Source organism: Sorex araneus, chromosome 3 (genome assembly GCF_027595985.1).
Source record: "Sorex araneus isolate mSorAra2 chromosome 3, mSorAra2.pri, whole genome shotgun sequence".
In the NCBI taxonomy this organism is placed as follows: Eukaryota; Metazoa; Chordata; class Mammalia; order Eulipotyphla; family Soricidae; genus Sorex; species Sorex araneus.
In genome coordinates this window covers 139,555,468-139,568,509 of record NC_073304.1, presented here as the reverse complement: position 1 = coordinate 139,568,509, position 13,042 = coordinate 139,555,468, and the positions used below count along the sequence as shown (strand labels likewise).

At 44.1% G+C, this 13,042-nt stretch overlaps 2 protein-coding genes across 4 annotated transcripts in view; one reads left to right on the top strand and one right to left on the bottom strand.

The window, feature by feature from the left end:
- Positions 1 to 13,042, bottom strand: part of POLR3F (RNA polymerase III subunit F) — a 21,593-nt gene extending 8,551 nt beyond the window's left edge. Inside the window, exons 1-6 of one of the 3 annotated variants that reach the window (XM_055133343.1) lie at positions 13,021 to 13,042; positions 10,931 to 11,048; positions 7,486 to 7,553; positions 6,920 to 6,987; positions 4,336 to 4,448; positions 138 to 281 (exon numbers count right to left, since the gene is read on the bottom strand). In XM_055133343.1, the coding sequence (XP_054989318.1) occupies positions 138 to 281; positions 4,336 to 4,448; positions 6,920 to 6,987; positions 7,486 to 7,553; positions 10,931 to 10,987 (450 nt within the window). In that variant the 5' untranslated portion in view covers positions 10,988 to 11,048; positions 13,021 to 13,042. Of the gene's footprint in view, positions 1 to 137; positions 282 to 4,335; positions 4,449 to 6,919; positions 6,988 to 7,485; positions 7,554 to 10,930; positions 11,049 to 11,767; positions 12,114 to 12,213; positions 12,554 to 13,020 lie in introns of those variants that run through there. The other 2 variants (XM_004614406.2, XM_055133342.1) reach the window with 2 other exon arrangements.
- DZANK1 (double zinc ribbon and ankyrin repeat domains 1) overlaps positions 12,684 to 13,042 on the top strand; it is a 109,661-nt gene continuing 109,302 nt past the window's right edge. The window contains 1 exon segment of the mRNA XM_004614405.2: positions 12,684 to 12,998. The gene's annotated coding sequence lies outside the window, so the exon portion shown is untranslated.

The window sequence follows — 13,042 nt, the reverse complement described above, 5'->3', positions numbered from 1 at the left end:
CTGAATACAGTTTATACAGAGAGATATCAAGAGCAAAAATGACTTCACTATTTTCAATTCCTATTAAACAGTCTACAAGATTAAACTTTAAGATTGAGAAAGTTTTATTTTATAATGCTCGTTTAGTGGCACCTTACCTTGGTTTGAAGGAATTTAAAGCACTGTTGGTTAAGCACTTCCACAAATTCAGATTCAAAATCTTGGTCACTGTACCAGGCTCCACCGGTTACAGAACGGTCTGGTTGCAGGTTATACAGCATATATACCTTTTTTTTTGAGGCCTAAAAAACAAGCAAAGCAAATTTGCTTATAAGGCCACAAAAATTTCCAAATGAACTGTTGTACTGCTGAGCTACATTCCTGGTCATGATACATTATTGAAGCCTGTACTTTAGTCAGATTTCCTTAGTTTCCCCCTAATATTCAGCTTCTGGGCTAGGATCCTGTCCAGGATACACATTTGGCTGCCAGGTGTCCTTAGGATTTTGATTATGTCATTTTCTGAGACTCCTTACTGAGTTCTCAGTTTCCTTGACAGCTGAGAATTTCTGGCCAGATATTCTATCAGATGTCTCTTTACTGTAAATTTTTAATATCAGATGGAAAATCAGACTGCAATGGAGAAACTGCCTTTCTCATCACTTCCTACAAAGGGTATTTGTCACCAAGTCATGACTGTCATTGATGTAACTAATCAGTGTACATACTAATCACGACCACTAGGTGTATTTCTAAGTTTTCTCCAATGTGAAGTTATTTCCTGTCCCCATCATTTCCTCACATAAAAAAAAGTCACAGGCAGAGTCCACACTGTGCCATCAACTTTGAGTTGAGATCAACTTTGAGTGTGGGATCACTTTGAGGCTGGGGTGGCTCTGTCATCCTGTTGTTCATCGATTTGCTCGAGCAGGCACCAGTAATGTCTCCATTGTGAGACTTGTTGTTACTGTTTTTAGCATAACAAATACGCCATGGGTAGCTTGTCAGGCTCTGTCATGTGGATAGGATACTCTTGGTAGCTTGGCGGAGGGAAGGAGGAATCAAATCTGGGTTGGCCGCATGCAAGGCAAACACCCTACCCGATGTACTATCACTCCAGTCTGGAGGCTGGAGTATTTATATAAATTACCTGAAATTCTTCAGCATGGGAGATTTGTCTATTCTACTTTTTCAAAACATTTTCAAAGAGGAGCCAGAGAGAATACAGCACGTTAGGCACTTGCTTTGCTCACAGCTGACCAGGGTTTGAGCCCCAGCAGTCCATATGGTCCCCCAAGCACTTCCAGGAGTGATCCCTGAGCTCAGAGCCAGGACTAAACCCTTAACAAAGTTGGATGTGGCTCCCCCCACAAAAACAATGATAAAAAACAAGAAAATATTCACTGAGATCAGTAAGGACTAATGAATGTTTTATAATTTGGATTACAATCTCAAACCTCAAAAATACTATGTAAAAAAACCGACACAAAGACCACGTACTATATGAATTTACTTATATGAAACATCCAAAATAGGCAGATCTATAGAACAGATTGTACAAGTGGTTTTCAGGGCCTGCAGGCAGGGGGACAAAGGGATGATCACTTATAGGGTTGTTTGGAGGGATGATGAAATAGCTTAAAATTAGCAGAGTGTGATGGGTACATGACTTGGTAAGTATACGAAAAAACGCTGAACTATACACTTTAAAAGGACCAACTTGATGGTTGGTAATTAACAAGTTAATTATACTTCAATAGAGTTATAAAAGTAAAGATGTATGGGCTGGGGAAAAAGAATGGGCGGGGGGCAGCTGCGGAGGTAAGGTGTTTGTTTTACACATGGTCAACTCCAGTTCATTCCTCTGTACCACATGAGTCAGGAATGATCACTGAGCACAGAGCAAGGAGTGAGCCTTAGGCACTGCCCCATGTGGCCTAAAACCAAACCAAACAAAAAGAGAAGTAGAAGGAAAACTAGTCAAATTTTGAAACTAGTAACTGGGTATTTGGGGGTTTACTATATTATTTCCTCTAATTTTGAATATATATTTCAAACTATCAGTTAAAGACATTCTAAATTATGAAATAGTATGATACAGAATTACTTGATAAAATCACACTAGGTGAAATGAACTAAATCAAATAAACTTGTGCAACAACACACTTTTGATGATATCCATTTGAAACCTCCATTATAATATAATGATACTTCAATACAAAAAGTAAATAATAAATAGGTAGTAACTGCTCCCGGGAAGGCACTGACAATCCAGGCATTGGTAGGCATCTTGGGTGTGTGGGTGCATTCTGTTTGCTTAGAGAAGGTAGGTTTCCAGGGGTGCATGAGGAATTTGTTCTCTGGAAAGGGGGCTTGAGGCTAAGAAAGTCTGAGAACCTCTGGCAGGAACAGCTTAGCTCCTCTATTGCCTAACACCGTGAGGCCAGCAGTTCAAGTCCCAGCTACAGCTAGCTCTGGAGCATGGAGCCTGAGGAATCTGACAGGACTAGGGCAGGATAAGGGGGAGAACCAGCAACGTGCTGCAACAGAGGTTCAGTCAGGACGAGGATCTTTCTGGGTTTCCCCCTAGGCATCCAGAACAGAGTTGCCACACAGCAAATGAATGCAAGGCATTTGTTTAATGAGCATGTTAACACGCTGGGATGAAATAAGTGACCGGACATACCATAAAAAATTTTCATGACTTCAAAAATTCTCTATGGAAGAGAGCAAAAAAAAAAAAAATTTTATTAAATCACTGTGAGATAGTTACAAAGTTTCATGCTTGAGTTTCAGTCATACAATGATCAAACACCCAACCCTCCACCAGATCAGTGTCCGAGTATTCCACCCCCACTTCTTCGTGCATGGCAATTTCACCCATACTCTCTCTACTTTTGGGTATTATAGTTTGCAATACAGAAACTGAAAAGCTATCACATTTGTTCCTTTGTCTACTTTCAGCACACATCTCCCATCCCAAACGATCCCTCCAACCATCATATATTTGGTGATCCCTTCTCTATTCCAGCTGCCTCTCCCCAGCTTATGAGTCAGACTTCCAACCATGGAGCAATATTCCTGGCCCTTGTCTCTACTGTACTTAGGCGTCAGTCTCATGTTATTTTATATTCCACAGATGAGTACAGTCATTCTATGTCTGTCCCTGTCTTTTTGACTCATTTCACTTAGCATAATACTCCCCATGACCATCCACTTATAAGCAAATTTCATGACTTCAACTTTCTTAAAAGCTCTATAGTATGGAAGAGACCAAATCAATTTTAGATCTTTAAGTGTTTAAAACACCAAGTTGACTGGCCCACATCCAAAAGAACAAAAGCAGCTGGTATTGGCATGGATGTGGGGAGAAAGGGACTCTCCTTCACTGTTGGTGGGAATGCCGACTGGTTCAGCCCTTTTGGAAAACAGTATGGATGATTCTCAAAAAATTAGAAATTGAGCTCCCATTTGACCCAGCAATACCACTATTGGTAACATATCCCGGAGAGGCAAAAAAGTATAGTCGAAATGACATATGTACTTGTATGTTCATTGCAGCACTGTTTACAATAGCCAGAATATGGAAAAAACCCAAGTGCCCCAAAACAGATGACTGGCTGAAGAAACTTTGGTACATTTATACTATGGAATACTATGCACCTGTTAGAAAAGATGAAGTCATGAAATCTGCATATAAGTGGATCAACATGGAAAGTATCATGTTAAGTGAAGTAAGTCACAAGGAGACAGACATAAAAAGATTGCACTCATCTGTGGAATATAAAGTAACAGAATGGGAGACTGACACTCAAGAGTAATAGAGATAAGGACCAGGAGGTCTGCTCCACGGCTTAGAAACTGGCCTCACACGCTGGAGGAGAGGGCAGCTCAGATAGAGAAGGGAACACCAAGTAAAGGATGTTAGGAGGACCCATTCGGGTTGAAAGATACGTGCTGAAAGTAGACTACAGATTGAACATGATGCCCACTCAATACCTCTATTGCAAACTACAACACCCAAAAGGAGAGGGAGCAAAAGGGAATGCCCTACCACACTAGTGGGGCAGGCTGGAGGGGATGGGGGGCGTGGGGGGTGGGGAGGAATGCTGGGACCACTGGTGGTGGAAAATGGGCACTGGTGGAGGGATGGGTACTCGATCATTGCATGACTGAAACGCAAGCATGGAAGTCTGTAAGACTGTAACTGTACCTCACGGTGATTCACTAATTAAAAAATAAATAAATAAAATACTATGCTGGTGTGGGTTTAACTGGCAGTGCATGTGCACAGACATACACAGTTGGAGCAAACATATATAGTAAACGATTGGGAAATAAAACAAAATTACTCACAGCCACAGATTTAACAGCTTTGATAAGCTTTTTACTTTCCAAATTCTTTAAAATTTTGTTAATCTCTGTTAATGGCAAATTACTTTTGTATCGGATATCTCGGCTCCATATTCCTATAAGAGGAAAATTAATTAAGTTAGGCAGTTATGGGATTTGTGCATATATCGTATTACTTATATTTCATTCTAAAACTAGTAAAACATCGAATATATGCTCTTAAGGCCAGGGAGATAACACAGGGGGGATAAAGACTTACCTTACATGCAGTAACTCCAGTTCAATCCCCAGTACCACAAATATTCTTTCAAGCACTGCCAGGAGTGATCCCTGAGCACAGAGCCAGTCGAAGCCCCTGACCATATGGCCCAAATCACCCCTCTTCCTCCAAAATATATGTTCTTAGATGTTCTTAGAGGATAGTTAAAATCCTATTGTTGTGTCTTTTTTTTTTTCCCTCTTTCCTTTTTGAGTCACACTCGGCGATGCCTAGGGGTTACTCCTGGGGGTGCTTGGAGGACCCTATGGGATGCTGGGAATCGAACCCAGGTTGGCCGCATGCAAGGCAAACACCCTACTCGCTGTGCTATCGCTCCAGCCCCTGTTATACCTTTTAAAAACATTTAATGGGCTGAGGACGAACTCATGGGCTGAGTATTTGCCTTACATTGTGAGGTTGTGAGTTTGATCTCTGGTACCACAAAAACAAAATGGGGGAAAAACATGAAAAAGGGCCCATAAAGATGATTCAAATATATGCACCAGGACCCAAGTTCAATCCCTGGCACTGCATTCTCCCCTCCACCCCCCACCTCACCAAAAGGCATGGCCCTGGTCTCCCCAAGTATCTGGATTCTCAGACAAGGCTGAGAGGAGCCCAGACACTTAGTACTTACCAGGGAGGTCTTCCTTACAAATAAAAATACATATGAAAAGCGTAATTTTGTAATAGAAGAAAAATCTTGAGTTTTTTGGATGCTGGGGGGGTGGCGTGGGGTTGGGTTACACCTAGGCTGTGCCTCAGGGCCTACTCCTCACTCTGCACCATTTACTTCTTCAGTTCCATTTCCCTATTTTCTGTTCAAAGTAGAGGCATAATGAAATGAGAATACTTATTCTTTTAAAGAATTTGGAGCAATTTTTTTTTGCCATGCCAGCTTACTCCTTGCTCTGTGCTAAGGGATAATTCCTGATGGGTTCAGGGGACCATATGGGATGCTGGGGACCAATCCTTGTTGGCCATAGGCAAGGCAAGCAGTCTACCCTCTGTTATCTCTCCAGTCCAGAAAAATTATTTTTTAATAGAATGACTTTTTCATGTGTTCATTGTTAAATCTTTATTTAAATGATAATCATAGAAACCAAATGATCTCAAGTTAATACATAATTGTTAACACCAGAAGTTAGAATCAATCACTCAAATAGATTAAGTGCAGTGCTAGAGAGAGAGTACAGTGGCAGGGTACTTCCTTTGCATGTGGCTGATATAGATTCAATCCGTGAGTCCCCTGGGTACTGCCAAAAGTGATCTCTGAGCATTCTTGGGAGTGGCCGGACACCCAAATCAAATAAACAAAACAAAAACAATTGAACAGACTAATGATAGCAATCTAAATAGTTTTTTGAATGGAATAGGAGAGGAATTAAATAGCTGTGGAGGGACCTATCTTATCAACATGGCATTAAACATCTCTGTAGTTTCTGCAAAAACCTCAGAGATGTTGTTCACAACTGACAGAAAAGATAAAGAAAGCTAGGCTTCCTTTCTAAACCAGGGATCAAATTGGATCAGATTCCTTGATCCTAGTTTGATCAGTAGTTTAGAAATAATTTACAAAACTCTCAAGTTTTAGGTCAGAGGGATAGTACTGGGGCTAAGGCTGACCCTGACTGAATGCCCAGAATTACTTGGTCCTCCAAGCTCTGCTGGATGTAAGTACTACTTGGATGCGGCCTGAAGGAACCCTGAGCAACTCTGGAGTGCCTCCTGGCACCACAGTGTGGGTCCTCAAAGAACTGTATTGTTGGGTTATCACATTTAACTACCAGAAGTTCCAGGTCTTCTGACTGAAAGCCAATCCCTCAAAAATAAACCAAAACCAAAAATAAAACAAAACAAAAAAACCCCATTATTTTATTTTGCATATATAATACATTCATGTGGCTGACCCAGGTTCGATTCCTCCCTCTCAGAAGAGCTGGGCAAACTACCTAGAGTATCCCGCCTGCACGGCAGAGCCTGGCAAGCTACCCATGGCGTATTCAGTATGCCAAAAACAGTAACAAGTCTCACAATGGAGATGTTACTGGTGCCTGCTCTAGCAAATCAATGAACAACGGGATGACAGTGCTACAATACATTCATGTAGTTCAGAATTCAGGTATTTCTTTCCATTCCTGCCCAGAGCAACCAAATGAGGCAATGACTGTACTGCTCCTGGATGTCCTAAGCATCTATGTTATTTTGTGTGTTACACTCATCTCCCCTTTAATACCCGAGGCAGCTCACTCTGCACAGTCATCTCCACCAAAGAAGCCAGTCCTGACATCTGGGCTCAAAACAGTATTTTTACTTTCTCATGCTTACCTTTGTTTCCAGCATCCTCTATTATTTGATATACTAGTTTTTCTTGGTTATCTGATCCTTTCATTTTACTGCAGGAGAATAAAGTAGAATTAAAAGGGCAAAGGGGTATAGGCTAATCTACTGATCTACATGATTGTAAATTAGCATAAAGGTCAATAGACTGATATATTGACTAAAAGGACTTACCTACAAAAGACAGGGCTGTAAGGACCAGAATGAAAAGATATCTAGGCACAGTAAATGTAAGGAGACAAACTGCAAACAGTATATAAAGCATGATCTCATTTTTTGTATAAAAAAAAAAAAATAGAGATTATGTGTAGTATATGAACAGATAAACGTGTAGTATATAAACAGATAAGTATCTGCATATATTTATATAGGCTTAGAACTAAAGATATTTGCCAAATTATTAAAGGCAGTTACCACTGAAAAACAGAAACCATGATACGAGGCATGGATGTTTACACTATGTAAGTCTGTACCAAATTACTGGCCCCATGAAACATAGGACTTTTGTAATAATTAGATTTTCTCTAATTAAAAAAAAAAGAGTAGGTGCTTACCCAGCATTCTGAGAATCCTTTATTCTATACAGGAGGCCTGTACTGCTCCTTAAAAGGTCCAACTGACCCTAAGGTTTAAAAGAAAAGAAAGTGAATTATTATTATTATTATTATTATTATTTTGCTTTTTTTTTGGGGGGGAGGATCACACCCAGCGATGCTCAGGGGTTACTCCTGGCTTTGCACTCAGGAATTACTCCTGGCGGTGCTTGGGGGACCATATGGGATGCCGGGGATCGAACCCGGGTCAGCCGTGTGCAAGGCAAACGCCCTACCTGCTGTGCTATCACTCCGGCCCCGAAAGTGAATTATTCTTAAAATCTATCCTAACAGAGAGTATCTTGCCCCCATGCCTGGCTGTTTTCCCCCAGGCCCCTAGGAGGGGGTGGTTTCAGTTTCCCTCCCCGCCTAGAGCAGAGCTCCCAAGGCTGAAAACCTCCGGAGCGTAGCCACAGCCAAGCTCAAGGCCCCTCTCCACACGTTCAGACGAGCTTCATGCATGAAGGAACTGGCAGAGGAACCCAGATGTGCGGGGCCTGGGGCTGAGACCTCCAAGCCTGTTTGGATTGGGACTGGGCCTCTTCTGCCCAGATTCCCCATTTTCCAGTATCTAGGTGGTCACACCCAGGGACTGCGCGTGCACACAACACCCCCCCTACCCCCCCTGCAATCCCATCAATGGCCAACATCCAGAGACTATAAAACCAACCTCCCGGAAGGAGACATCTTATAGCCTAGTTCTCCCTCTGGGAGACCCTGGCAAGCTACCGAGAGTTTCCTGCCTACATGGGAGAGCCTCACAAACTCCCCATGGTGTATTCATATGCCAAAACCAGTACCAATGATGGGTCTCATTCCCCTGATTCTGAAAAAGCCTCCAATGTGGCACCATTGGAAAGGACAAGTAGAGAGAGGCTTTTAAAATCTCAAGGCTAGGACGAATGGAGACGTTACTAAGACCACTCAAGAAATTCGATGATCAACGGGATGATGATGACGACAGTGATTTTTTTTTTTTTTTTTGCTTTTCAGGTCACACCCAGCGATGCACCGGGGTTACTCCTGGCTCTACACTCAGCAATTACCCTGGCGGTGCTGGGGGACCATATGGGATGCTGGGAATCGAACCCAGGTAGGCTGCTGCAAGGCAAACGCCCTACCCGCTGTGCTATCGCTCCAGCCCCGACGGTGATGATCTTAACTCCCAGTTATTTTCTTTCTTTTTTTTTTTTTTTTTTGCTTTTTGGGTCACACCTGGCAATGCACACAGGTTACTTCTGGCTCATGCACTCAGGAATTACTCCTGGCGGTGCTCGGGTGACCATATGGGATGCTGGGAACCGAACTGGGGTTGGCCGTGTGCAAGGCAAACGCTCTACCCACTGTGCTATCACTCCAGCCCTCGTGAAGTTCTTAAGTGCATTAGATACCTTGGATATTAGCCCTCTATAGCATTAGTGGTGAACAAATAGTATCTCCCAATCTTTGGGCTGTCTTTATATTCTGTTCATGATTTCCTCTGAGGTGCAGAAACTTCTTAGTTTAATGTACTCTCATTTTTTTTTATCTTTGCATCCACTTGTCTGGTTAGTAGTGTTTCGGCCTTAAACATGTCCCTAGTATCAATATTATGAAGAGTTCTGTTTCACTTTATGAACTTACAGATTCAGGTCTCATAGTGAGGTCATGAATCCATTTTGACTTTTGTGCATGGTGTTAGAAAGAGGTCTGAGTTTACTTTATTTTTTTTCAGTTGACCAGTTTTCTCAGCACCACTTATTGAAGAGATTTTTCTTGCTCCTCTTCATATTTTTTGCTCCTTTATCGAAGATTACCTGGCCATATACCTGAGGGTCTAGCTCTGAATTTTCAATTTTATTTCACTGATATGTGGGTCTTGGAAGAGACTTCTTCTACTTGAAGAACTTTACCTCCGAAACGGACTAAATGTCTGCAATAGTCCTTTATCCTTGTTTTGAATGAGGGTCAGCAATCTGATCCCCTACTTATTTTTAGTAATAAAGTGCTTTTTTTGTTTTTCTTTTTGGGTCACACCTGGTGAAGCACAGGGGTTACTCCTGGCTCTGCACTCAGGAATCACCCCTGGCGGTGCTCAGGGGTCCATATGGGATGCTGGGAATAGAACCCAGGTCAGCCACGTGCAATGCAAATGCCCTACCTTTTGTGCTATTGCTCCAGCCCCTAGGAAGAAAGTTTTACAGGAACATAACCACATCAATTTATTCATGTATGAACTGAAAGTACGTACAGAGCTGAACAGTTATAACAAAAACTACACGGTCTGCAAAGCTTATATATGCTATCTGGTTTTTTTGGGGGTAGGAAACCTATATCTGATGGTGCTCAAAACTTCATCCTGGCAGGGCTCAGGGGACCATATGTGGTGCTGGGTGCTAGGGACTGAGCCTGGGTTGGCTATGTGGAGCATCTTGATAAACTGGTTCTGAGACAGCTTGTAGAAAAATTTGGTGGGGAGGAGGTGAGCATTTTATGATGACTGGTCCAACAACAGCAGTAGAAAGCAAACAAAAGGAGAAACAAACTATTGAGTATGTGAACCGTGTATTATAATGACAATCGGGTTAATAAACAGTTATTGTATAGTTCTCCGTTGGAACCCAGAGAACATTATATAGTTACTTCACCGTAAAGCAATGTGCTTATTTCTTCTCTCCTCAGTTTAGGCACATTTAAGATAGCTCTTAGTTTAGGAACTTTTTTTTTTTTTTTGTATTGGCCACATCTGGCTGTGCTCAGGACTTACTTTTGGCTCTGTGCTCAGGGATTATTCCTGGCAGGCTTGGGGGACCAAGTGAGTGGGGAGCTGGTGATTGACCCCAGATCATCAGTATGCAAAGCAAGAGCCTTATCTGCTATACTAACTTTCTGGTCCTAAAGTCTAGAATCTTTCTTGATTGTTTGGTTTGGGGTGAAACCCATTAGTGCTCAGGTATCCTTAGCCATGTCTCTGTGCTCAGGATCACTCCTGACCATGCTTGGGGTACCATACGGGGTGCCACATTCAAACTCAGTTTGGTCATGTGCAAAGCAAGTACCCAACCTGATCTCTCAGCCCCAGTTTGGAGTCTTTTATCAGCTACAACATAACATTTTCAACTGGCTACATGAAAGGGCTGTAGAGATGGTCAAGAGGGTAGGATGTGCCTTGCATGTAGTGAACTCAGACATAATCTCTGACACATCGTACAGTCCTCAAAACCAGGAGTGATCTGGGAGCACAATGCCAGGCTTAATCTCTGAGCATAGCTGTGTATGGCTGAGACCCAAAACACACACACACACACACACACACACACACACACACACACACACACACACCCCCCTTCCAAATGACTACATGAAATACAATAGGAAGTAATAATAATCATAATATAATTGAAAGCATTGGTCAGATTCAACTTACCATGGACAATAGTCTATTGATGGCCACAGCTCGTTGTTGGGCTTCTATATGAGGCATTTCATTTTGAATTACTTGATCTGTAATTCCATGAGGGAATTGGTGGCATAATTCTATAATCCTGGAAGCAAAGACATTCATATTATTTGTGCTCTCCCCTATTCCATGAGACAATGGGGTAAAAATGTTAGCAGAACAGTTTTGAAATTGTGTTTTTTTAAAACTACATTTGACTATTTGGGTTTCTAATGATTGTGAGTTAAAGCATGATACTGTGGGGAGTCTTTCAGAATACAAATTTACATTATTATTGCTAACAGTATCTTCTGAGTAATAACATGAACTTAAAATTAAAATAGAAATCGGGGCTGGAGCAATAGCACAGTGGACAGGGCATTTGCCTTGCATGCGGCCGACCCAGGTACGATTCCCAGCATCCCATACGGTCCCCTGAGCACTGCCAGGGATAACTCCTGAGTGCAGAGCCAGGAGTAACCTCCGTGCATCGCCAGGTGTGACCCAAAAAGCAAAATAAATAAATAAATAAATAAAATAGAAGTCAAATGAAAACACATATCTTAATGCTAAACCTCCAATATTTTCATCTGGAACAAGTATATACAAGGTGAAGATACAAAGCATCGGGAAGTACTAAGGCTGTAAACAAGGCAATTAGACACTTCTGGAAGCAAAGCAGATTTTGATACGATAATTTGGACTTGCTCTTGTAATTATTCCTGTAAACAACAACAACAACAACTACTACTACTTAGAACTGGGGATGTGGCACTTGAACATGAGAGGAGTGGTTCCCAAAACGAACAAAGAAGTCAATAATACATCAGCTTGCCACAGGGTCACCATAGATGCTATGTTCCTCTCAACAGATGGCAGATGTTAAGACCATGAAATTAACACACACTGCAGACTACAAAACCGGAAGAGGCTGCACTCAGACCACTGGCCAGATGTCGCCCTGTAATCACAAACTGCACCCGGACTTCGGCCCATTCTTCCTTTACACGAGAGGCCGTGCCTCGGCATCCGCGGGTCAGTGTGCTGACACGTGCGTGGGGGAGCACGCCGTCCGCGCCGGTAGCGTCGCGCGGGCGGCGGCGCACCAAGGGACGCTCCGGCAGCCGCTAGTGCGCTCTGGCTTCCTCAGCGGCCTCCGCCCCCCGACTCTGCGGGCTCCCTGGACTTGCTCTAGCGTCCACCCAGAAGGTGTCGGCTGCGGCCAGCCCCCGAGGCGTCGGACCCCGGAGAACAGTCATTTACAGTGTTACCTGTTTTCTATTTCAACCGGGTCCGCGTCAGGCGGCTGAACCTTCACCTTCACGTCAGCCATGAAGCGCAGCTCTCCCACGGGGGCGGGTGTGTGTGCGCGCGCGTGTGGGGGTGTGTGGGTGCGGGGGCGTGTGCTCACGTGGCGGCGGCGGCGGCAGCGGCGGCGGCGGCGGCGGGCCGGCCCGGAAGTCCCCGGACGGGCCGCGGGGCCTTCTTCCTCGTGTCGCAGCCGGTCCTTCCGCTCTCTCGGCGTAAGGTGCCCGCGTGGCGCCCGCTCCGCTTTAGTCTCCCAGAGCGTCAGTGCCGGCCGGAACGACGAACCTGGCTCCTACGCTTTGAATCGAATACCGCCCCCACCTTTTATGTTTTTTGTCTTTTTTTTAAACTCCCATTTTTTGACCGCCCCCCCCCCCGTCGAAAACTCACAAAGAAAAGGCGCTGCGGCCAGACCCGCGACGGGCGGGGCCAGTTGCCAGGAAGCCGGCCTCCCGCCAATCAGCGGTCTCGTCTGCGTGGGCGGGGCGCTGCCGCGGCGTCTCTGGTAACCGGTCTGCGCGTGGGAGCCGCGGCGGAGAGCGGGGCTCGGTCTGCGAGGTGGGGTCGCGCGGCGCGGAGCGGAAGGCCGACCCTGTCCTTTCGGGCGCGAGCCGGATTGGGTGGCTGTCGGGGGGAGAGCTGGAGGGGGCGCGCAGAGCCTCCCTGGACGTTTGGGCTCAGTGTGTCTATCTACGTGTTTTCCCTCAGCGCCTCGGCCGACCGGAGCAGACCACCGACTCTCTCGACGGTTATTTCTATTTCCAACTTACTTTTATTTCGCTGAAAATATAA